General features: G+C 36.8%; 1 protein-coding gene across 1 annotated transcript; it reads left to right on the top strand.

Annotated features, from left to right (window-relative positions):
- Window positions 1–645: 645 nt before the first annotated feature.
- Window positions 646–23,279, top strand: prodhb (proline dehydrogenase (oxidase) 1b). Its single transcript, XM_043238983.1, has 14 exons — window positions 646–1,075; window positions 1,677–1,885; window positions 5,909–5,943; window positions 6,031–6,180; window positions 7,611–7,675; window positions 7,782–7,898; window positions 8,593–8,666; window positions 8,975–9,056; window positions 9,837–9,929; window positions 10,799–10,945; window positions 11,864–12,039; window positions 13,327–13,425; window positions 14,476–14,564; window positions 15,076–23,279. Exons 1-14 carry the CDS (start codon window positions 788–790, stop codon window positions 15,264–15,266), a joined length of 1,815 nt encoding a protein of 604 aa, XP_043094918.1. The 5' UTR covers window positions 646–787; the 3' UTR covers window positions 15,267–23,279.
- Window positions 23,280–23,827: the final 548 nt, after the last annotated feature.

The raw sequence follows: 23,827 nt of genomic DNA, 5'->3' as shown, positions 1-23,827 counted from the left end.
AGTGGGTGTGACTATGGGTATGCTTAGGTCTTAACCGCGGACCCCTGAAACGCGCTGAGAGTCTCCCCTCATTAATGACGTCTCGTGTTATTTGTGTGGTCGTATTTAAAAACAGGCAAACAAATGCATGCATTCTCGCGTAGTTACATCAGGACCCATCCTTCACCTTTACAGAATCGCACCTTCGTTTATGACAACGTAGATTTAGTAGTTTATCAATATATTTTTTGCAAATTATAAGTGTAACTGAGTGTAACAAACTTTTATTTTGCAGCTTTTGGACAGCTACAGAAGTTTTGTCCGCTTGGTAGTTTTGCGTTTGTTTGTTTTTTTTTGTTCAGTCTTGTAAAGTGAATTACTTTAACAACGCAACGGCTCCCCCCTCCGTTAACTTCAAGGAACGTGCGGGTGCCCGACAAACTTTTACGTCACAAACACGGCTCCAAGAGCAAAACTAAACGACGAAGAGAGCGAAAACTAAATAATAAGTTTTTTTATGCATTATCTAAACCCACAGATTGTATAACCTAAAAAGTGTAGCTAAATTAATTTGTGCATTTATGTACATCTAGGAGTTTTTATATTACGGAACGCTTAGGGCAGCACATGCGCGTGCTACGTTGGTAAACAGAAACGTCACTGGATTTGGGCCAATCCTTCAGCCCGGATTTGAATATAGGCGGGGCCCCAGAGACAGGTAGCGTTAAATAATACGCTCAAGGACACGGCGGTTTTCAAAACGCTGTAGCTGGTCTGTGTTTACTGTTTTTACGGAGGTCCTGAGCTGATGTCTCTCCGCAAAACCCTCCCCGCCTTTGGGCGCGCGACTCTTGACAGGAGTTTGGGGCTCTCCGCTCGCCATCATCGGAGCGTGCAAGCGTTGCATCCAACCGAAACAAACCCCCGAGACGAGTCTGTGGACGGCCGAGAGCATGTATCTTTCGGTAACAAGATCTCCATTGACTTTGAACAGACCAAGGAAGCCTACAAGAGCAAAGACACACTTGAGTTGCTTAGAAGCTTGGTGGTTTTCAAACTGTGCTCCTATGATGTTCTGGTTGATAAGAATAAAGAGGTATGTAATGCACTTAACGCTTGGTACACTATTAACCAAAAAGGAGAGCCATCCTGTACTGTATATAAATAACGTCTGTGTCCCTGTCTGGAATTACTCTGTGGCATTGTACCAGATGATTGACAATAATGGCATCTTGCCAGGGAGAAGTCATGTGGTTAGTGTGTACAGTTACAAGAGCCAAGATTACTAGCTAGGGTAGAATGTATTTAAGACATGCGCAAGTCTCCTTGACCCTTAGGAAACCTTCACAGCAACTCAATCCTAGTCCTCACAATCCCCGGCATATTTTGCATGTCTTTCTTGTTCAACACACCTGATTTAAATCATCGGCTCTTTAGAAGAGAGTTTCATGAATAAACCAAATGATCCTACAGTCCCTGCACGTATACAGTATACACCGTGGCTTCAAACTGCAAGGCTCCTACTGTAAACCCTAATGTCATTGCATAAAATAAAAAGTAGTGTTTAGGTGGAACAGTTTAATCATTTATATATCAGTATGCATTGATTGCTTACCTAAAAATACATAGGGCTCTCAATTTAAAACGACTTTACTGTAATATGCCCATGCCTTGACAACGCTCTCTGTCTCATACAGATAATGGACCTCAGTAGAAAGTTGTTGGGACAGAAGATGTTTGAGCAGTTTATGAAGATGACGTTCTACGGTCAGTTTGTGGCGGGCGAGGACCATCAGTCCATCAGGCCTGTAGTGCAGAAGAACCAAGCGTATGGAGTCGGGGCAGTGCTGGATTATAGTGTAGAAGAGGATCTCTCACAGGAAGAGGCTGAGAGGAAAGAGATGGAGTAAGTGCTCTCTTGTAGCCCTGTTCTCTACATCTGCAAACTGCCTCGTTTAAGCTGCTTTAGCTGATGAAGGACGACAGAGAGATAGATGCATTCATTTAATCAAAAGTGGCAGAAATCTTTTGTAACAATAGTTACTCTTGCTCTTTGTCAAAGAAATAATAAGAAAGGCTTCTTTAGCGTTAAATCGGCATGTTAGAATAATTTCTGAAGGGTCGTGGGACAAAAAATGTAATGTCAGGAATAAATTACACTTTAAAAGAAATGATTTAAAAGATATTTCTATCTAGTTATTAAATAAGTTATTTGAATTTTAATTTGTAAGGACATTTCATGCTGAAAAAAATGTGTGTGTATATGTATATATATATGTATAAACGTATACATATATTGTCTGTGTGTGTATGTAGAGCATTTTAACAAAATACACCTTCTATCGATAGGTACATTTTACATTCAGCTGAAAATTTAACTAGTCTGCAGGCATTTATTTTCAGAATACATGAGCCAGACCTGACCAATTAAGAGCAAAATAAATAAATCAGTGATATAGATCACACCAGGCATGAGAACAGAATATAAATGAACGCAATTATTTAGCTCCATAGAGCTATAGTGCTTAATTTGCTTAATTTCAAGCAGCTAATTAAGAACTTTTGCTCTCCTAATATCAACCTGCAGTTACGGGGCAATTAGTTTAGTTGAATCTTTAAGTGTTTGGAAAACTTTCTTTCTTTCCTATGATTGTAAAAACCTTTACAATCGAATCAGTGTTTAAAACCTGCTTTGCATCGCACTAACTACTTTTTCGGGAGAGGGCCTAGAGGTTAATGGCCATGCTGTGATTTGTGCTCATGTGCAGAGCTCACAGAAATAGACTGAGATTTGATCTGCTGTCACAGATGTAAACACAGAGCCGATATGCGATTGGTTGATTCGGTCAAGGCCCATTGCTTCTGACTGGCTTATGTGGAGGGTATCCACATGCTCACTGTTGAGGAATCTCGTCTCGCGGTACACATACTGACAAAGCGAGTGTTTTATAGGAGTTCATGCTGTGTTGTGATATCCGTGGGTTATTTATTTAATTATGCTTCAAACCTGCATCGCTATCACTTTTACGCATGTTTAGGGTTAGTGATTTGAACACATCTCAACCTGGGGAGTTAATTATTGGGGTGTCTGACCCCCCGAAAAACATCTAAAATTACTGGAGATTTTCCCAAATATATTTATATATTTAGTTTTGGTGTATTTATTTAGTTTTTTCAAAAGTAAATTAATACGTTAATTTTTGATATATACATTTGGATTTTTTATTTATTGGCATTTATGATTTTTTTTATTTATGCATTTATTATTAAAATTTTTTTACTGTTTTGTTACACAAAATAGCTAAATCTGGTACAAAGCATATATATATATATATATATATATATATATATATATATATATATATATATTTTTTTTTTTTTTTGGTTTCAGCAATGATATAAGTAGCAATAATTAACTATAATAGTCCTCTTTGCAAACTTTTGAAAAAAAAAAAAGATTTGGACTCCTTGTGAAGCCCTAGCAACCACCCAATGCATATTCGACGTTCCGAATAATATTAAAAACGTGCTTTCAAATTTAATTTGTTTCCTGTTTGTCAGCATTACTGAAACATTTACAGACATTATTTGGCAAATAGTACACGGTTTTCATTTCATGCAACTTGTATACTAATTGCGGTCTAGGCTAGTTAGAAACGCAGTCCGCAGCCTCTCTACTCCAAAAGAGGTTAGCTCTTTAATAACTCTGCAGGTAACTTTTTGTCATTGGTCCTGACCTGGAAGTGAACCAGTGACCTTTCTGATATCAGCCCAGGTCCTTAACCATTAGCCTATACTACATTTCAACAGCTGTGTCAACGTTATGACATTTGATTAAAAAATGTCTTCATTTGTTCCTGTCATTGACCTTTTGGAAATTACAGAGAGCCGGTGCCGTCCCCGAGGGTCTCCTGCTGGAAATATAAATGAAATGTATTGCCTGAGTACCGAGAGAGAGAGAGAGAGAAAGAGACGGAGATATAGATGATATGCCATTTGGATTATGAGGAAAAGCCAGCGATACAGAGTGAGATCCAATAAATGGACTTCTCCTCCACATCACTGCTTTCATTTCTGAACGCAGCTGTCAGAGGTCTGAGCAATTTTATAGGCGTCCCTCCTCAGATTACTCCGTGGCTGTAAAGCGCAGTTCTCTCCGTCGCCTGAGAGGGGCGCTAGATCACCGCGAGCTCTCGCCTCGCCGTCGAAATGAGCTGAAATGGAGCGTTTATTGGAAATGCTCTTTACAACCACAGAGGACCCTGGCTGGTCACTGGCTAATAAAAGCTAATTTATGTTCGTGATGTGTGTTTTAGAGCCTCTGCCCCTATCAATATTGCATTAACATCCACCCCGATGGATCCTGTAATGCTGTTATACAGAATAGAGTGCTCAGCTTGGCTTTTCAGCATTATCAAGGGTGTGATAGAGGGAGAATGCTGGAGGATGTGGCATTTGAGTAGGCTGCCATCTAATATGCAGGAACCCAGGGCTGATCATTCCGTTGAGGTCTCAGACTCTCAGTTTCTGCCATGTATCATTTTGTATGAAAAAGCTGTTATTGTTAAGTCTTGGTTTGGTGCAGACAGCCATTATTATTATAATGACGACCATCGGTCCTCTGTAATTGACTCGCATGCATTGATTTTATGAAATGTTGACGGTTATCTGTCCAAGACTGTTCTACAGAATCTCTCTGTGCTTGAATCAAAACAAAATAAAATAAATGAATTAATATTTCACTCATCAAATATATGATGTGTGTGTATATGTATTAAAATACATATAAATACACACACTCTTGTATTGAAGCAATAGATGTTATGTTTATGTATTAAATATAATTTTACATAATTTATTTGGATATAAATATACACGCGTGTAAATACTTTCAAAACCTATGCTATGTGTGCGTTTCTTTGTATATACATAAATATATACAGTACACACATTATGTAGGCTAAGCAATAAATTTATTTTGAATGTGATGAATTGTTTGACAGCACTAATATACAGTAAATTATTATTAAAAAGAGCAGTAATTTTTTTTAAGAGCAAAAAGCTTCACATGCAAAAAACTGCTTGCTTTATGCATTTTTTTGTGACTGATGTAAAACATAATTTTTTTAATTGGTATATAGAGCAAATTTTTCATTTATATCAAAAAAGATATATCAAAATTCCCCTAACAAACAATGAAAAGGGTTTTAAATGCATTTTGTGTATATGTATATATATATATATATATATATATATATATATATATATATATATATATATACACACACATATGTATATACACATATGTATATGTATATGTGATGTAAAAACGCTGTTTTGTTTAGCTGCAGGCATTAACTGAGCACTTTAAGTCTGGAAGGACTCGAGTCTGTCCGCTAATGACCCCATCAACATCTCAACATTCCTTCCTGTTGGAACATTACCGACGTCAAAACATTGTCTCCGCTGAGCCGCCCCATGCAGCGTATCCACAGCTCTGGGGTGGACGGGGGAAGAGCGGAGGCGTTGCTGCGAGTGCCGTTCGAAGGATGTGGAGATCACAGGAGCTCGGTCTAAACAAATCACTGCCCCGTGTGGCTGTGTAACCTTTGAGTTGGCTTGAATGCCTGGCCTGAGAGGAGTAGAGAGTTTAAATGCATGCGGGTATAAGCATAGACATCAGGCGGGAGTCAGTGTGTGACTTTAAGTGCTGACCCTGAAATATAGAAGGGAAACAAATAGCAGAAGTGCACCACAGTAAAGTGACTTCATAGCAGCCTCTGCAGTTATTATTGATCCCTCTCTACAGAAACTGCTGTTTCTTCATTTTGTTGGCTAAAGGTCTCTAAAAAGACCTAAAGAACAAGTAGTTGGTTTCATTAGTCCCCTGTTTTATTAAAAATGTCAATGCCTTTCTCTTTGTTGATAGATCTTGCATGTCTACATCAGAGAAAGAAAGCCCTGGTGAGTATGTGCACCATTTTAACAGTTGAATTCTTTTGTAATATCGAAGCAAAAGGTCAAACTTTCCCTTTTGGACGCTGTTTTCAGGAGCTGAACAGCGGGAGAAAAAATTCACAGCCCATCGGAAGTTTGGCGATCGTCGTGAAGGCGTGACAAGCGCTCGTACTTATTTCTATGCCGATGAGGCCAAATGCGACCAACACATGGAGACTTTCCTGAAATGCATCAAAGCCTCGGGTAACAGACCATCTATTAAAGCTGATTAGTAATTAACTTTGGAATTGGAGTCAGTTTACAAGCAAAACTAAAGCCAGGAGCTACAAATGCAATGACCAAAACATAGAGAAAGTATGCAGGGCACTTTCCACGAATAGGTTACAAAGCAGGGCTTAAAACTTACAGATATTGTTTTGTTATTAAGATAGCACTATTTATAATTGTAATTAAGGTACATAATTTTTATGTATTAATATGATTAATATTAATTGGATTAATACTTATTTTTATATATATATATATATATATATATATATATATATATATAATAATAATAATAATAAATATAATAATAATAATAATAATAAATAAGTTGTTTTAGGTTTTTTCGTGCTGTTTAAACACATAACATATTCCAAGCTAATACAATTTATTGTTTATTTGAATGCCATTTTTTATTTTAAGAAAAGGTACAATATACATGAATAAATACTCAAATAAATGTAAATATACACAAGTTAGTCAAAAGGCTGATTCCTCTTTTGCCTGGTGTTATTAGGCAGAAAAGGAAAATAAATCATTAATATGTAGACAGAGTCTAAATTATGTTACTACGCAAGTGTCTGTAATTTATTATTAGTCCAGAATGACGGGTTAGTGCATAAGGTGTGTAGGCCAAAGTATTATTCAAAATCAGTTTTGTAAGGAGTATGAATGCACAAGCCTGTGAGATAATACCATTTCATATACATTTATTTGATGGTACCAATTTTTGGGAATTCCAGAATACATTCATAACTGAACTACAAAGCTGTGTGATATGTTGCATATGAGCTTACATCATTCAATATGTCATATATTAATAGACAATACTAACACAGAGTGTGACGCATCACCATATGTTTAGTTTTTGAAATCATGATGGCATATACAGTGCTGCCTTTTTCAAAAGCAGAGCAAGTTTTAAAACACTTCTACTTTCAAATAAACAGCATTGTCTTGCAATAGGTAGATTTTTTTTTTACATTGCGTTCTGACTTCCATCAAACTTCTCAAGCTGAGATTCATTAATAGAAATGACCGAACACTAAAATATACTCTATTCATGGAAAGTGGTGCAAAGTTTTATCCTGTTTCTTTTTTTATTCCTTGCCGTGTGCTATGCAGATTATTTGTATGTGTTTTTAGTGTATGTGCAAGAGTGCCAAGAAAGCATGGAAGCTGACCAACTTTTGAAAGCATTTATATTTGTGAATGTGCATGCAGCTTGGGTTTTCCATTATGCCAGCACTATTGGAGAAACACCCATTGTAATGCACCGGCAACACTAAGTATAACTGCACAGAATTCATTCAGCGTTCCTGGAAAATTGCTCCTAAAAAGGCAGTTTCACTTCCATTGCTGCAGTAACCTCTAAAATAACTCTAAAAGAAAATCACCTGCCTGCTCAGGTGGAAGTTCTGAAGACGGTTTCTCGGCTATTAAGATGACTGCCTTGGGGCGACCACAATTCCTGGTAAGACTGAGGTTCAGGCAGGGTTCATTCATCAGAAAACACGGGTTAAAATCCGTCACCTTGGTGAACTAAACAGGCTCCTCATCTTTCCCTCGGGCGTCTGTAGCTCCAGTTCTCCGAGGTGCTGGTGAAATGGAGACGCTTTTTCAGTTTCCTTGCTGCCAAGCAGGGGAAAGACGGTGTGGAGGTGCTGGAGCAGAAACTGGATCTGGAGCAATTGCAGGTACGAATTGAGTTCAAACTGCGGCCAAACTCACAGATCAACCAACACTAAAGCGTGTTTAATACTGCAATAGACTGTAAGGCGACTGTAACAAATCTGACCTGCAGCAAGCAACTGGAGGCTATATTTCAACGACTGTACAGTATGAGCTGCATTCATTTTAATGGCAAAATCTAATTAACATGACAATAAATAATTAAGTAGTCTTTTAGCAGGCACTTAGACAGGACATTTATATGTGATTATTTCCATAAGAGAAACCTAAGTAGGTTTTGCTTAAAGGAATAGTTCACCCAAAAATCTCGACTCACCCTCAGGACATCCAAGATGTAGATGAGCTTGTTTCTTCATTGGAACAAATAATCACTTTCTTAGCACTGAATGGGTGCCAAACAGCTGATAAAAACATCACAATAATCCACACCAATCCATCATTGTCTTATGAGGCAAAAAGTGGTATGTACATATCCATTATTAAGACATTTTAAATTTCAAGCCGTTGCTTCTAAGTCTTCCGTCTGTATTATTACTTTCTCCTTTTACTTCTCAAGAGAGAAATATGCACAAATCCAGCAGAAATCATCAAATCTCATTTTTGGGTGAACTATAGTACGTTAATTGACTCTCGAGTCTTCAGAATGTATCACTATGGATTTGGTCTCATGAATGGAAATGTGTGTGTTTTCTTTTGCAGACTTGTCTAGCTAGACTGGGAGCTCAAGGCAACATTCAGAGCTGTTTCTCTGATGGACGACTGCACTCATCAGGGTGAGAAATACCAGTTTCCCGTTGCTGTTCTGACACTCAGACTTGTAAATCTTCCCAATCAATGACAGACAATGAAGTTATCTTATGAACTGAGGAGAGCTACTCAAGGACTATTCCACGGGTGCTCCATTACTCCTGACCCCCTGGAGTCAACTAAACCCCTGAGCAGCTAAACTCATATAAGAGCACTTTGCGCTGCAGAATCGACCAGTTCCGTAATAATGCATGCAAATCCTTTGATGCTCAAGAAACATAATTTGTGACAAGCTGCTGAAACGTGAATGCTGTGTTTTATTTGTTCACCAAAGCATGGTGGACATGCTGGACTGGAACCGCCTGATCGACGAGAGAACGAAGATATCTGATCTGCTGGTTGTCCCGAACCTGGAGGTAAGCAGGCGGCTAGAAATGGATACTTTAACCACAGCATAAATTAAGAAGGTTATTGATTTCTAATGGTCTAATTGCTTCTATAAACACTGGAAAAGCCCCTTCGAAGTTTTGAGTTTTTCCCAGGTAATTCGATTATAAAGAGATTTTGCCTGCAAGAGTAGCAAGAGCAGAAAACAATCTCTTTTTTTTCTTTATAGCATTTTTAACTTAAAGGCGTGACTTAAAGAGATAGTTCACCCAATAATTTAATTTCTGGCATTAATCAATCAAGTTCCAAAAACATAGCAAGGACATCGTTAAAATAATGATCTGAACATAAACAACGCACCCAAAAACAATGAATCATGAAGTTGTTCTATATATAATGTGTTTGTACTGTGTTCATTTTCTTATATTTAATAGATAAACATAACATATTTCGTTAAATATATACATGCATGTGTTTGTCTTTATTTATACATAATAAATATACACACTATTACACAAACATATTATGTAAAGAAAAACTTTTATTTTGGATGTGATTAATCATTTGACTATTAAAAATAAAATCTAATTCAAAATATGAATAAACACTATTACGAGAAATACTGAAGTAACACTTGTTGATGTCACTAACTGTTAGAAAACAAAAGCTCAGTAACAACCCTTAGTATGATCAATAACCATTTATTATTTATTTTTATATTAGTAAGATTCACTTTTCAAATAAAAATGCATCCTGGATTTCTGTTCAAATACTGAATTTCGTTCCATTTTTGTTTGTTATTTTAACAGACTGGTGAGTTGGAGCCTCTTCTGTCCAAGTTCACAAAGGAAGAGGAGAGGCAGATGAAAAGGATGCTTCAGCGACTGGACGTCTTGGCTAAGGTGCGCTCATTGGCTGTGTTCTTCTTCTATTTTTCCTGTGGTATTCATGCAGAGTGGCAGAAGGTCATGGTCTAACAGACAGTCATGGATGAAGAATGTAACAGAGATCGATTTTGAGAAAGCCTTCAGCAGAGTGTGGAGGTTAGAGAGCTGTTCCGCCCCGTCAACTTGATGTGAGGAACATGTATCGGGTTTATGTCGCACCGTGAAAGGCCTCTGGTACAAGCGGTACAAGCTGTGTGACTCACGGTAGACTCGAGGCTTCCTGTTTTTTAGCCTGGAAGTACCAAATCAAACAAAGTTTAGAGATCGCATATAACACTTTTTCTCCAAATTGGTTGCCTGGAGGATAAAAAAAATCGGCGTGGATCTCACTCATTGTAATGCGAGTTGCCATGCAATGCGACCTATATATAATTTATCCATTATAATTTTCAGCCTTAAAGGTTTGGGGTAAAATTTGTTGCTGTTTTAGAAGGATTTGTAAAGGATTATGTGCCACTGAAGAGTAACGATGCTGAAAAAACGTATTTATTTTTTTAGCATTTAAACATACCAAACTACTTTTATTTTGAAGTGTTTTGCGTGTGATTATTTCAAATGAATGCCACTTACTTTGTTATTTTGTTATATAATGCAATGACATTTAGACATTTTTAAATGTCCAAATCCTTTTTAACACCACTGTATCACTGTCATTATTATAGCGGAGGTTATAGCTTCATTATTTGTTGACAAATCCTTGGTTGTATCAGGAATGACGGTTGCCACATCAATTAAAACGCTGCGCTGTCTGTGGTGATGTCTTTTTTTTAGTCAGCTGATGAATGTGTTTTTAACTCGCCGCCTGCTTCTCGTGTGCTGAACAGCATGCGGTGGAAAATGGCGTCAGGCTGATGGTGGACGCCGAACAGACGTATTTCCAGCCTGCCATCAGCAGACTCACTGTGGAAATGAAGAGAATCTTCAACAGAGACAAAGCTGTCGTTTTCAACACCTATCAGTGCTACCTCAGAGTGAGCCTCACACACACACACACGTCTGACACCTTTGAATGGTGTTAACGTGGATCACACAATGATATTCAGAGATTTATCTACAGTTAGATGCTCTGCAGAAAACATGCTATTATGGCAGGGTAACATTTAAAACAGTGAACCTTTAAAATGATATTTAACACAGGTGCTTAGAAACTTTGTATTGCAATTAATCCTGAAATGTAATAAATAATGATGACAATTAAACACATGCAGTGCACGCACAACTTTGAGTCTTCAAAAACTTTAGGGTCTGCTTTTAATGTTGGTCACGGTTTTTTTGTGACATCTTTTTTTGTTCATTAGGGTGTTTTTGCTTCTATTAACCTTTAAGACATTTATCTGTACTGTATGTTCCAGAATATAATTGATGCAATTCACCCATCACAATAATCCTGTCAATCAAATTAGTGTCCTGTGAAATGGAAAGCTGAGTGTTTGCGAGAACAAATCTAACATTTAAAACCACCAAAATATAATTCCATAGTCCATAATAATGCTTTCTTGATGGATTAAAATGGTATGGATTGCAATGGTATGTTTTTATCAGCTTTTTCGACTCTCGTTCTGACGGCACCCATTCACTGCAGAGGATCCATTGGTGAGCAAGTTACGTAATGCCACATTTCTCCAAAAATGTTCTTTTAAAGCAACATATTCAACTACATCTCGGATGGCCTAAGGGGAGTACATTTTCTTCAAGTTTCAATAAGTTGTCTAATCTCTTACACATTAAACAAGTCCCCACTGCATTCATTTCAATACCATGCCAATTTATTAATAACCAATTTTTGGTTTCTGAGGGAGGTCTGCATTGCAAATGTTTGTTTACATGATATATCACATTTCTACAAAATCAGGATGTCTGTAGCAATGTAATGAATTCTCTGTGCTCAGGAGGCATTTGATAATGTGTCCATGGATGTGGAGCTATCAAGAAGGGAAGGCTGGTGTTTCGGTGCCAAGTTGGTAAGGGGGGCTTACATGTACCAGGAGAGAAGCCGAGCTGCAGAGATTGGATACGAAGACCCCATCAACCCCGACTATGAATCCACTAACAGAATGTACCACAGGCAAGAAATGTTCCAAATTCTTCCTTGCAAATTTCACGCTTGAAGTCTGTTCCAAAACCTAGCGAGCGGTCTTGTTGTCTACAAAGGCTGCTACTTTCTAAGCAGCGTCAGAACTGAAATGGAGTCTCATAAGTGACTCATCTGAAAGCTCTTCTTGGGCAGCAGCTCCATTAACGGTCACTCACCCACGCAAAACAAATAGAGCTACTCGCAAAAAACACACACGAGACTCCACTAACCCTCACAGCTGATTCCTATAGTCTAATGTCTAATGCAGTGTGGCCATGGACTCCCACTATCAGCCCACATCCACATTGTCTGATGCCACAAAACATGTCCTATTTGTCTCTTAGCTCGCATTAAAACCAAATTTTAGATATGACTTAATCTGCTATACCTTTACTTTTTCTGTTAGTTTAATTTATGTGTTATGTTTTTTGTTTGATATAATACTTTATTTCTAGACTAATAGAACATGGAACAACTTCTCATGAATATTAATTAACTAACATGACTGGACAGTCACTGTGATCTGATTTAATATTCAGTCGTATTCAAATAAAGACATCATTACCCACCAGTTTTAATTTATTAAATTTATTAATTTTTATGCCATGTCCAGATATTTTACCTAATTTATGGTCTAGAAAAGAATTCACAGTAATTCAGAGCTGATTTAATATTTATGAATTTCTTGGTATTATTATAAATAAAAATAATTTAAACTGAAAAAAAAAAAAAAAAAATATATATATATATATATATATATATATATATATATATATATATATATATATATATATATATATATATCTTTATTTGAATAACTTCTGAAACCATAGATGGGCAGCATGCTGTTCTGGAACAGAGAATTAGGGAAAATTCTTCATTTAATGAGAATGTTTCAAATCAAGAATGGGAAGCATGGGGTCAGGTTCACTTGGCCCCTCTTTAAGGAGCAAGATGACATGGCCAAGTACGTTATGAATCCAGATCAGCAGTCCTAAGATACTTGTCACATATAGGTCCTTATCAGAACATCATACTTCCCCTGAACTTCATTCAGATGGTCTCTGCTGACAGAATGTTTCATAGGCAGGAGAGATTTATCTGGAGTCTGGGCTTATCTCACCGTAGGTAAGCCTCTTATGATTAAGGCACATTCTGACAGCTTTCAAAATAAATCAGATCTTTTCAAAAAGCTTTTGTGTTTGGCGGTCAACAGTCATGTTGGCTGAAAGCGCGGACCAAAAGCAGGATGATTTATGAGCAGCTGGTGTCTTTCAGGTGTCTGGATTACGTGCTGGAGGAGATCGAACAGAATAAGAAAGCAAATGTCATGGTGGCATCACACAATATAGACACTGTTAAACATACACTCAAAAGGTAAGACTGATTTTCTCTCCTTCTGTCTTTCAGTACACAGTACATGAAATACATATACAGTACATGAAAATCATAAACAAATCTAAATATATGTTCATTCTTTTTTTTTGGTGGATATGGTGGATCATCTCTAGTGCTCACTAACTTTTAAGTACACTGAAAGTACACGCTTTGTTTAGATTATCATTTTTCAAATTATTAAAATCCATCATTATTTTAATGATGGATTTTGATATTTTAAGGCTTAAAGTCTGCGATAAGTGTATAAAAGTTTGGGGTCTGAACATTTTTTCAATGTTAATTAATGGCGTCTCCTACTAAGGCTGCGTTTATTAAATAAATGTAAAAACAATAACGGTGTGAAATATTACTATAATTCCAAATAATATTTTTTTTCTATTTTAATATTTTAAAATGCAATTTATCTTGAGATTTTTAGCAGCCATTACTTTAATCTTCACAGTATCGCATGATCCTTCAGAAATCATTCTAATATACTGATTTGCTGCTCAAGAAACATTTCTAATAAATAAATAAAAATCAACATTTAAACATTTAAAGTGAAGAGATGTTGAGCAAAAAAAACCCCCAAAAAACAAGTGTTGTTCTTTTGATATGAAGTCCTTCCCTGCATCACTAGGAACATTTGGACCCCTCTGGGAGTTAATTAATTTGTGTAAATTAATAATGTAATGTGCGAACATTAATTTTTTGTAATCACTCCTTAGGGGTGTAACCTCGTTTGACAAAGGTGTGCCAGTGACCGCCGTCATTAACATTCTCTGTCACAATGTCAAAGAGTGTCAGCAGGGCTTGATTCATACGGAGGTCCACACTAGTTACCCTCCTTTTACATCATTCACACTTAATATCACCTTAAGTGTCTCAGAATGTGTCTTCTTCGTGCGTGTAATGGCTATAACCGATAAGAGGGTGTAAAACTTTGAGTGAGCAATCGCCAGAATGTATCCGGTATTAAATGACCTTGCCAAAGGGGCCTCTCATTTTTCACTTTCTGTGACGGCGCTCTGTGTGTTTATGCTCTAACAGGATGAATGAAATGGGTCTGGCACCCACAGATAAGGAGGTGTACTTCGGCCAGCTCCTGGGAATGTGCGACCAAATCAGCTTTCCGCTAGGTGAACACACAAACACACACATGCTAGCGGTGTTTATAAAATCGCTTCTGTAGGCATCGCTTTAGTGAGATCACAGTAATATTTTTTGATCATTTTTATTAATTATAAACACATTTGGATATCATTATCTGTTAGTTTAGCATTGCTGTTTTACTATTGTAGTTTTTCGTAATATTTTGTAACTATTTTTAGATTTTATACACGTTTTAGTCATTTTGATATGTTTTACATAGGTTTATTATTTTATTCTTGTGCTTTCATAAAAATATACCAAAAATGTACATGCATTTTATTTATAGTTTGTTTATGTAATATTTAAGTTATATATAATGCTGTAAAATAAAATAAAGTATTACGTTTTTGTGTGACGTTTTATAAAATAGTACAAGATGTACATTATTACCAAGAGTACAGTTATAAAATGCATAGCAATCAAACAGATGCATGATCAAAGAAATTCAGTAAAACACTTTAAAATTGGTATTCTTTTCTTGTCTGCTCATATCTCTAGCTCAGGCAGGATTCCCTGTGTACAAGTATGTTCCTTATGGTCCAGTGAATGAGGTGATTCCGTATTTGTCCCGTCGAGCACAGGAGAACCGTGGCATTATGAAAGGAGTGCAGATGGAGAGAGAACTTCTATGGAAAGAGCTGATGCGCCGACTGACCAGTGGAGAGGTCTTCTACACACCTGCTGTATAAAACACACTCGGCTTCCCACCAGAGACTCCTTACTCTTGTTTTTCGCCTGTTCACCCATCCATTCGTAAATCTTTTTTTTTTTCCTTCACTCTCACCCAGGCTGTTCATGGTATAAAGCACAGGGGATCCATTTAAATCAAATACCACAGTTGGTGAAGCTCATAAAATGCAAATAATACTTAACCTGAAAAATCACAAATCAAAAAAAAAGTGCATTTGGGTCCAGAAAATGAAGTCTGTTTTTAGAGTTTATGCATTGCAGCATTATTTTCATGACAAATTAACACATTCTGTCTAATAATTGTTTTATTTTGTAAAGCATGAAAACAAAGCACCTTCAGCTTGTCAGATATATTCATCAAGTCTTAATGGGTAAATCTCATCAAATCATGTTTTACCTAAAAATTAAGAATATATAATAGGAAATATTGCACATTTTTCAAAAATAACGTTTTAAGATGGTTAAACATTGTTTTAAATATTAATAGGAGAATCGCTCACGCAATAAAAAAGTTCAAATATGCATACATCACTGTATTGTAAATGTTATTATAACAATATTTTCGATTAGGATAGTTTTTGGATGTTTTTGCAGCATATTTTACAACAACACGTATTTCATAGTAGATATAGATATTGCACTTTAAAGTATTCTTATTATAATAATCTTAATGGGGATCACGGCTTTATATTAATTTGGGTGAAATGTGCTTACCTGTCATGGCAATTTCACAATGCAAAAATAGTATAGTTCCTAACAAGAAATGACTCGAACACCATGATGCTATTAGAAAATCATCTTTAACTGGCAAAACTACTTTTCAGAATCTTGCATCTGGTGGCTAATACCAAGTAACAGCAGTTTTTATTCCAGTAGCAATAACTGTAGTAACAATTGTATTTTTGAGCAGATTGCTGTTGCCTTGGTGCATTTTTGCAAGGGTCAGGAAAGAGAGGTTACACTCTTCTCCTTCCACCTAATCTTTCTCTAATTCACTTTCCTTCACATTTCCGCTTCTCCTTTCTCTTTATTCCACCGATGGTCTGGTATTGCTTTCTTTCTCCGCTCTCATCCATCTCTCCAGCACCTTTATGGCTCTGAAAGGGCTCCCTAAAATGTCAGACGCCTGAGTGGGCACTGCTCTTTTATACCCTACCTTATTCCTCAAGTGGAACGCCAGTTATAAACATATAAGCATGATTTAAATAGTAATAAACGAACGCATCGGTATCAGTTTCTGATAAAGACGACTTGAATTCAAGGAAAACAACAACAGGAGTCGGAGAACTACATTTTATGTATGCAACATGTCACGCTCGGTGTAAGTTGGAGTGCAGGCAACATCCCTGTCGTCCAGATTTTCATAACCCCATAAACTTGCAAACAGATTATATTTCATTATGTTTCAGATGCGATGTATTCCGAGCGAGTGCTTTGTTTGTGCCCAAGCCAAATCTTGTAATTCGCACTGTGGATTTCATCGACAATAATATAAAAAAAACACACGGAAAGAACTGAACTTTATTTTGGCGCCCTCACTGCTCTTGATATTCTCTTGTGCTCAGACAAGCTCAATGAACTTCAGAAGTTCTGATGAGATGATTTTATGTTGGGGTTTTCGGCGTAATGATTTTGGTGTTTAGCATATACGGAGCGAAAATTAAATCTACTCTTTTATTATCTGCGTGATGAAGCCTTTTATGCTTAACCAACGGTTTCTCTCGCTCTGTTAATATTTTCTTTCCCTCTGTGGAGTATTTGGGGAAGATGAATAAAAAGCTTTAATTAATTGAGCCAAAGTTAATGATTTCTAGACAATTGCTCTTAAGTAAATGGCACAATTCCTCATCCATTTATATCCCGTTTTAAATCCGTGATGAATTAACGACCCTTTGGGCCTTTTGCTTTGAGAAATAACAGGCCAGACGGTAGTGCACCCTGCATCCCAGTGTTCTGCTGAGGCTGGGGCTGAATCCCAATTTACATATTATCCATTCTACTTAGTATGCGAAATTAGTATTGGTGGAACTGGCGAAAAAGAAATGTTAACAATTAAAGTTGGGATGTGATTTCAGCAAACATCATTTATGTAGACTCAAAACCGATAGTTTTATTTCTGGATCCAAGTTAAGTACAGTTGCATTTAAGTTTGATGAGTGATGCTAATCACTAAACTAATAGTGGATTAGTGGATCTTTCTTAGTTTGGCAGATGTTTTCCACTCAACTCGTGTATTAGTTAGCCGAGCAAGCTTAAAGGGACTATGTAAGCATTTAAAGTCCCCTTCAGTTCTTACTATTAACAAACTTAACTATTTTTTTGCTTCTATAAACTCCTAATTTGCTGCTTTTGAATGTAGTGATGTAGTTTTTGATGTATGGGGTTTATTAAGGCATCTAAAATATGGTCACGGTCACTTTTAAACCAAGAATAAAACAATAACTGTGCTGTGAGTAGCCCCTTTAAAAGGTTAAAGGTTGTATAAACTATGCAAGTTTGTATGTATGCTATGAAGTGGCTGATTCGAACAAATTGTATGTATTTTACTAGTTGCAAGTTTGTACAAATTGGTGCGAATGACCTAGCGTTAGAAAATCGCAATGTTAATGTTTTCAATATCTTAGTGCCTTATTATGCCTACGATTAGCCATTTATTAGTAGTGATTAAGCACATATTAATGCCTTATTCTACACGACCTTATTCTACATCCCTAATCATAATCAATACCTAAACGTAACCACTACCTTACTATTAGAAAGCAGCAAATTAGAAATGTATTGAGGAAAAACTCATTAGGCTACATCCTTTTAAGACAGCATGCCCCAATAATATAGTTTGATTTAACAGAATTTTCATTGTGTGGACATTTCTGTTCTAAGGGGAAGAAGTCATACCACTAATTTATAGTGATGTTCGTGTGGGCAGATGACGACCGAATTTTCAGTTCAAATTAGTTGATGTTAACGAGAATGCGTAATTTCTGCGAACAGGCTTATAGTAACCAAATGTTTGAGAGACATCCGTTACCACAGCATTCTGGGATACGGAATACTTAATGGATTTGTTTGTCATCAAATGTAGTGTGTTTTCAATCAGTCTTGGCATATACAACGCAAGTCCACTTTTTTAATTACAATGTTTCAGAAAAAATACATTCGACTGAGAAGCAGTCGCGTAATCGCATATAAAGATGTACTTAAGCAGGTTGATCTTCTGATTGCATTTAATGTACGTAAACTAATACATTTTCACTTAATTGTAACCAACTTGTTTCTGAAAACAGATTCAATTCACACTTCGTTATATTATTTCCGTAACACGCATCTTTTTGCAGTATAGTAAAGTGTAGGCTACTTTTATTACACAAGGGTTAATACCGGTCAGGCAGCAGCTGTGACCAGTTTTGCTGTTTGCACAAAACTGCTGACAACACAAAAGATGTGGTGTCAGCATAGATGAGATGAGACCGTTTTGGGACTCAGAGATGCTGTTATGTTATCATATTTAAAAAGAAAAACTTTTTGGCGTTGTATTGATGAAGCACACTCCAGCGTTGTAAAATGTGTGCACCTTCCTTTTTAACTCTCTAAAAGAATTTGAATCGCAGCCTCGAGTAATATTTTTCATTTGTCAAGCGGAATCATGAGGTTAATTCCCTCGCTGACAGTGGTTGCGTGTGTCAAATCACGGGTCAAAAGACCACCGATGTTACCTCACGCTCTAAAAAACAAGATTTATTTTAAGCTCTCCATACCTAGCCCGCAGCGTCAGTGCATATTGTTATGTAACATTATATATAATCAGTTGCGTGCAATCAAAACCTTTTATTTCAATGCATAATTCGGGGCATAAATGGAAAACACGCTTTTGGCCTTAAAAAAAAAAAAACACAGTCTGGTACGTTGTAATTTATGAACTCGAAAACAATAAAAATAAAACACCAGCTCCTGAATTCAGAATGAGCAAAATCCTTCACAGAAAAAAAAAAAAAAAGTGAAGCAATAAATATGGCACTCACTTTATATGTAGATTACAGTGTACAGATGCACACAGTATAAAGAAAGGAAAGCGAGATAGAATTGTTTGGGTTTCATCCTATCTGAGGCGATATTTTTTCACTCATAATCTGTTATTCATATTTTAAGAGCTGGAGGCGTGTGTTATTGGGCGTATTCAAAGACCCCATGTTGGTATAAATCAATCCTTTGTGCTGATGTTCTGTGCTGCTGTCACAGATATGACAATCTTGATTGTTGACAATTTTGTGAAATATAATTCAAAATGTCTCGGCATATAGAAACGAGATCAAACTCAGACTACGTGTTGTTGAGCAGAGCACCCCGAAATGTAAATTATGTAATTAATTACTCGCCTCATGCGTTTTACTACATTACTACTTAACTGAGTAGAAATGACCGGCTTCATTATGCCCTCCAGGGGGCGATACGGAAATAAGCATAGGCTGATTGCATACTCTTCAGTACTTATTTTAATTAGATAATTAGATTACAGAAGCTATATATGCAAACATGGTGACTGTGTTGCCAAGCAACCGTTAGTTTGTGGGAGGGGCTGTCTGTTGAATCGACCAATGGCAGATGAGGTGTTTACAAAGTCCTTCAGTACTTTTATTAGTTTCTTAACTTTTAGTTAGTCACCATTTGAAACGCTGACTGGCAGATGTAAGTGAAGGTATCGGCTGACTGTTAACCAAGAATAAATTTAATGACAATTATCGCGGGCTGCGGGCGTAACATTGACAGAAGAGTTTGAAGCTGCATTTGAGCTTTAACTGTGGAATTAATTACCTTTTGTTGCGCTTTGACAGGGGCCTTGCAGGTCTTCTCCTAATTTGATTTCACCGGCAGGTACACGGAGGGATTCCTGGAATACTGAAACAAAGGTGCGCGTTTTCATAACGGACGGTACGTCTTTCCTTTCCCTGCCTGTTTTCCTCTCTCTTTCTTTCTGCATGTATAATGCATCGCAAACAGGGCATTCGTCTCCATAATTTGATGGGTGCCCTCTTTCACTTTGAACGTGATGGATCCAGCTCCCCGATGAAGAAGGATAACAAGAAAGCGCGAGGAAGAGCGCAGGCGTGAGTCGGTGTAATGGGGGTGCGCTGCTTTGTTTTTTTTCGTGGAAGCCCTGAAACGTAAAAGGCAGTGTGGGTTTTCTCTTGCTGATCGGCAGCCAGAGCTAATTGGAGAGGATAGACTCTCAGAATCAGTCGAGACCAAAAATAAATGAATGGTCTGACCACAGACTCCATTAATGGTGTCGCTTCGTGATGTCTTGAGGTGCAGACCATTTGCTTGGAAACAGATTCGATTTGTCATTATTAAACGCCATCTTAAATAGCAAGCACGTTGAATCTGCGCCAATACGATGTCTATAAATGAATCAGCATATTACTAGTAAATAACATGTATACAATCTGGACTAAAAAGCTAAGACTAACTAATGGAACCTTACCGTAAAGTGTTACCACGATTCTTAATAGTATTAGTTTTAGCTAACAATAAGAGAAGCGTTATATGTGATGCGTTTTACTGGATAATTCACCCTGTTCGTTTTTCTTGACGTAAAGTAGACATTAAGCTTTTTTAGGCTTAATGCAACATAATAAAGAGCAAAGCATGGACATTTGGTGCGTAATTGGTGTTTTTCTTTATATTTTAGCATTACCATTCCATCCAAGAGAGTGATGTGAGATGTAGTTTGCTTGCACACCTCTTTGTCAATATAAGTGAGCAGTATTTTAGCTGTCACCGATCCTCATTAACGGCACACAAAATGCCTACGAACTAAATTGCGCAGTCAACACTCGACATACTCAAAACTAGTCGGATCGGTTTATTGAATATTGTAGCGTTTGTTATAAATTATTTATCCAATCATTATTACCAGTACATCTTATTCATATTTATATAGCTATCTGATACATTAATATATAACCCCTGCCCTCCAGCAACCAATTAGCAATCGCCAACGATCCAGCGGACAAAATCAATTCTTGTCCGGCATTTTTGTTTCTCATTCAACAAGCCGTTTCGGTCAATATACGTCAACAATAAGAAAGGAAAAAATAACGGCAACTTCCATTTCATGCCTTTAAAGAAAATAACGTACGAGTAGTGAGCTGTATATTACCTAAAAGTGTATACAGTGGTGTTAGAGGTAACGATTCAGTATTATTTTATATCTTTGTCCTGTTTTACTTTGAACGAGGTCATGGAAATTGCACCGAATTTTCCTGTCTTTGTCTTTTCCCCTCTTGCTCTGTTTCTGGTTTTCTTTTCTCCCATTCAGGGTTGTGATGAGTCTGTGCAGATGTAAAGAGACTGTGTATCAGTGGCATACTTTCTCATTTTCACCTGCGGCTTAACGGAAATCCATCATAAAAAGGTTCTACTGTTTTTATAACATCTTCATTGATTCGTCTCCCTCTCTCTCTCTCTCTCTCTCTCTCTATCTATCCGAGTACTTTGTGTGTCTTCCAAAAGCAACGAACATCTGCTTTCTCTGTCGGTACACACACCACCCCCTCACCGGCTGAGAGAGTGATTCATATAGCCGAGCCCACACACACACACACACACACACACACAATTAAGAGGCGACAGTGCTCTCTACCTCCGCCTGCCATTAGGTGGCACTCCTGCATTTCACGCGCCGCAGACCGGCAATACAATCTGAATCATGATGCCTGCAAAAACAAACAGCACATTTGATACGTCGAACATGAATCAAAGAAACACCTGGAGCTGCGACACATGTCAGCGGGGTCGCGCTTCGTATTAACCCACGCGCTTTACTGACAGCCTTGATCTCCAGCAAATCCAAAACCTGTCAGATGTTTATATAGTGCATGGGGCTTAAGTCGGTTTTCCCCCGTTACAAAGTTTTATTCATGAATAAATTAATAGAGCTTGATGCACAGACTACAGTCATATCGGTAGCCTGGTGAAAGCCGTTTGATTCGAGCAGGTCGCAATCTGGGAAGCGTCGGTTTATCTCGGTAACCTCCTGTTATCGGATATGCTCACTCGTGGAATAAATTAATAATGGGCAACCATGGCACATTGATACAATGAGTCAGTGACTCAAGAATGGGAAAATGTCACTTTTGGAGCAATGTGCTTAGAATGTTTAAAAAAGCCTGTACAGGTTATTATTATTACCTTTTTATTCATACTGTGCATGTATCACTCTGTGGATTGATTCAACGGAGCAAGTGCAAAAAAAAAAACAAAAAAAGACAATAATATTCCTAAAATAAAATTCAGCTTTGCATTACAGAAATGAGTTACAGTATAACAGTTCTTTTGAAGTGTAAAATTATTTGAAATGCTACTGTATGTATTTTGATGAAATGATTGTAGCCTTGGTCAAGTTCTCACAAACATTCGTACGCTGGGGTATAATAACTAAAACGTATAACGATTTGAAAAGATTTACTTTTCCAGGCCTTCCAGGATTTCTGTCTGTATCAAGGTTTTCCGTGAGAGTTAAATGAGAACATATGGAGTGGAAAAGCTCTGACCTGTCATTGTGCTGCAGCTCTTTCTCTGCGCATCACTCGTTTGTGCATGTGCCAAGTGTTTTCTCATCCGTCCGATCAAGCTTTCTGAGAAAACGTCACGAAGATAATATTACGGAGTGCATTTTCTGCTGTTTAATGGAACAGATGTAAGGCTTAATCCTTCATTGGCTCGTACGGAACGAATTGAGGGAATTGTCTATATTTGTAAATAGGCTGCGCATGGATATAAACACTGGAGATAAATGGAATATGTGAAAGTATCGCTAATACCCATCTATGTTGAAGTGACGTAATGCAATAAAGCAAGAAAGTGCCTTTTTAAGCCTCAAAATAACTGTATTACTGGTTGTAGTCGTACTTTTTTTTACATTGCAGATTCTTGCATTGAAATGAAAGTCATGCTGGTGCAATTTTATATAATAATTATGTATTCATAATTGTGTGAAGGATTTTATTAAATGTTTGTGTGTGTGTGTGTGTGTGTGTGTACAGTGTATGTTATATATATGGAGAAATGAACAACTTGTCTATTTCTATCAAATAATCTGATGAAAAGTAAGTATATATATATATATATATATATATATATATATATATATATATATATATATATATATATTATAATATATACCTACATGTGTATATATATATATATATATATATATATATATATATATATATATATATAAGTATTCATACTGTAAAATAAAGTGTAACTAAAATATATGTGTGTGTGTACATATATATTTATTTATTAGAATGTAAGTACTCAACTTTATATATTCACACATACATATATATATAAATAATATCACAAATGTACATTTTTAAAACTATAGTGATAACAATAAATGTACTATACATAATTGCTTCATCAAGTATGTATATACATTTAGCATAAACTACTTCTGTTTTAACGCACACCGTGGTTTGGAGAACCACATCTTGAGGTCTGCGTGTAATTGATGTTCCAGAATGAAACGGGAAAGTCTTTTAAAGTCACGTTAACC

The sequence above is a fragment of the Puntigrus tetrazona genome, chromosome 5, assembly GCF_018831695.1.
Source record: "Puntigrus tetrazona isolate hp1 chromosome 5, ASM1883169v1, whole genome shotgun sequence".
NCBI lineage: Eukaryota > Metazoa > Chordata > Actinopteri > Cypriniformes > Cyprinidae > Puntigrus > Puntigrus tetrazona.
Note: the sequence above shows the minus strand (reverse complement) of the source record. Positions and strands in the feature narration are given on the sequence as shown.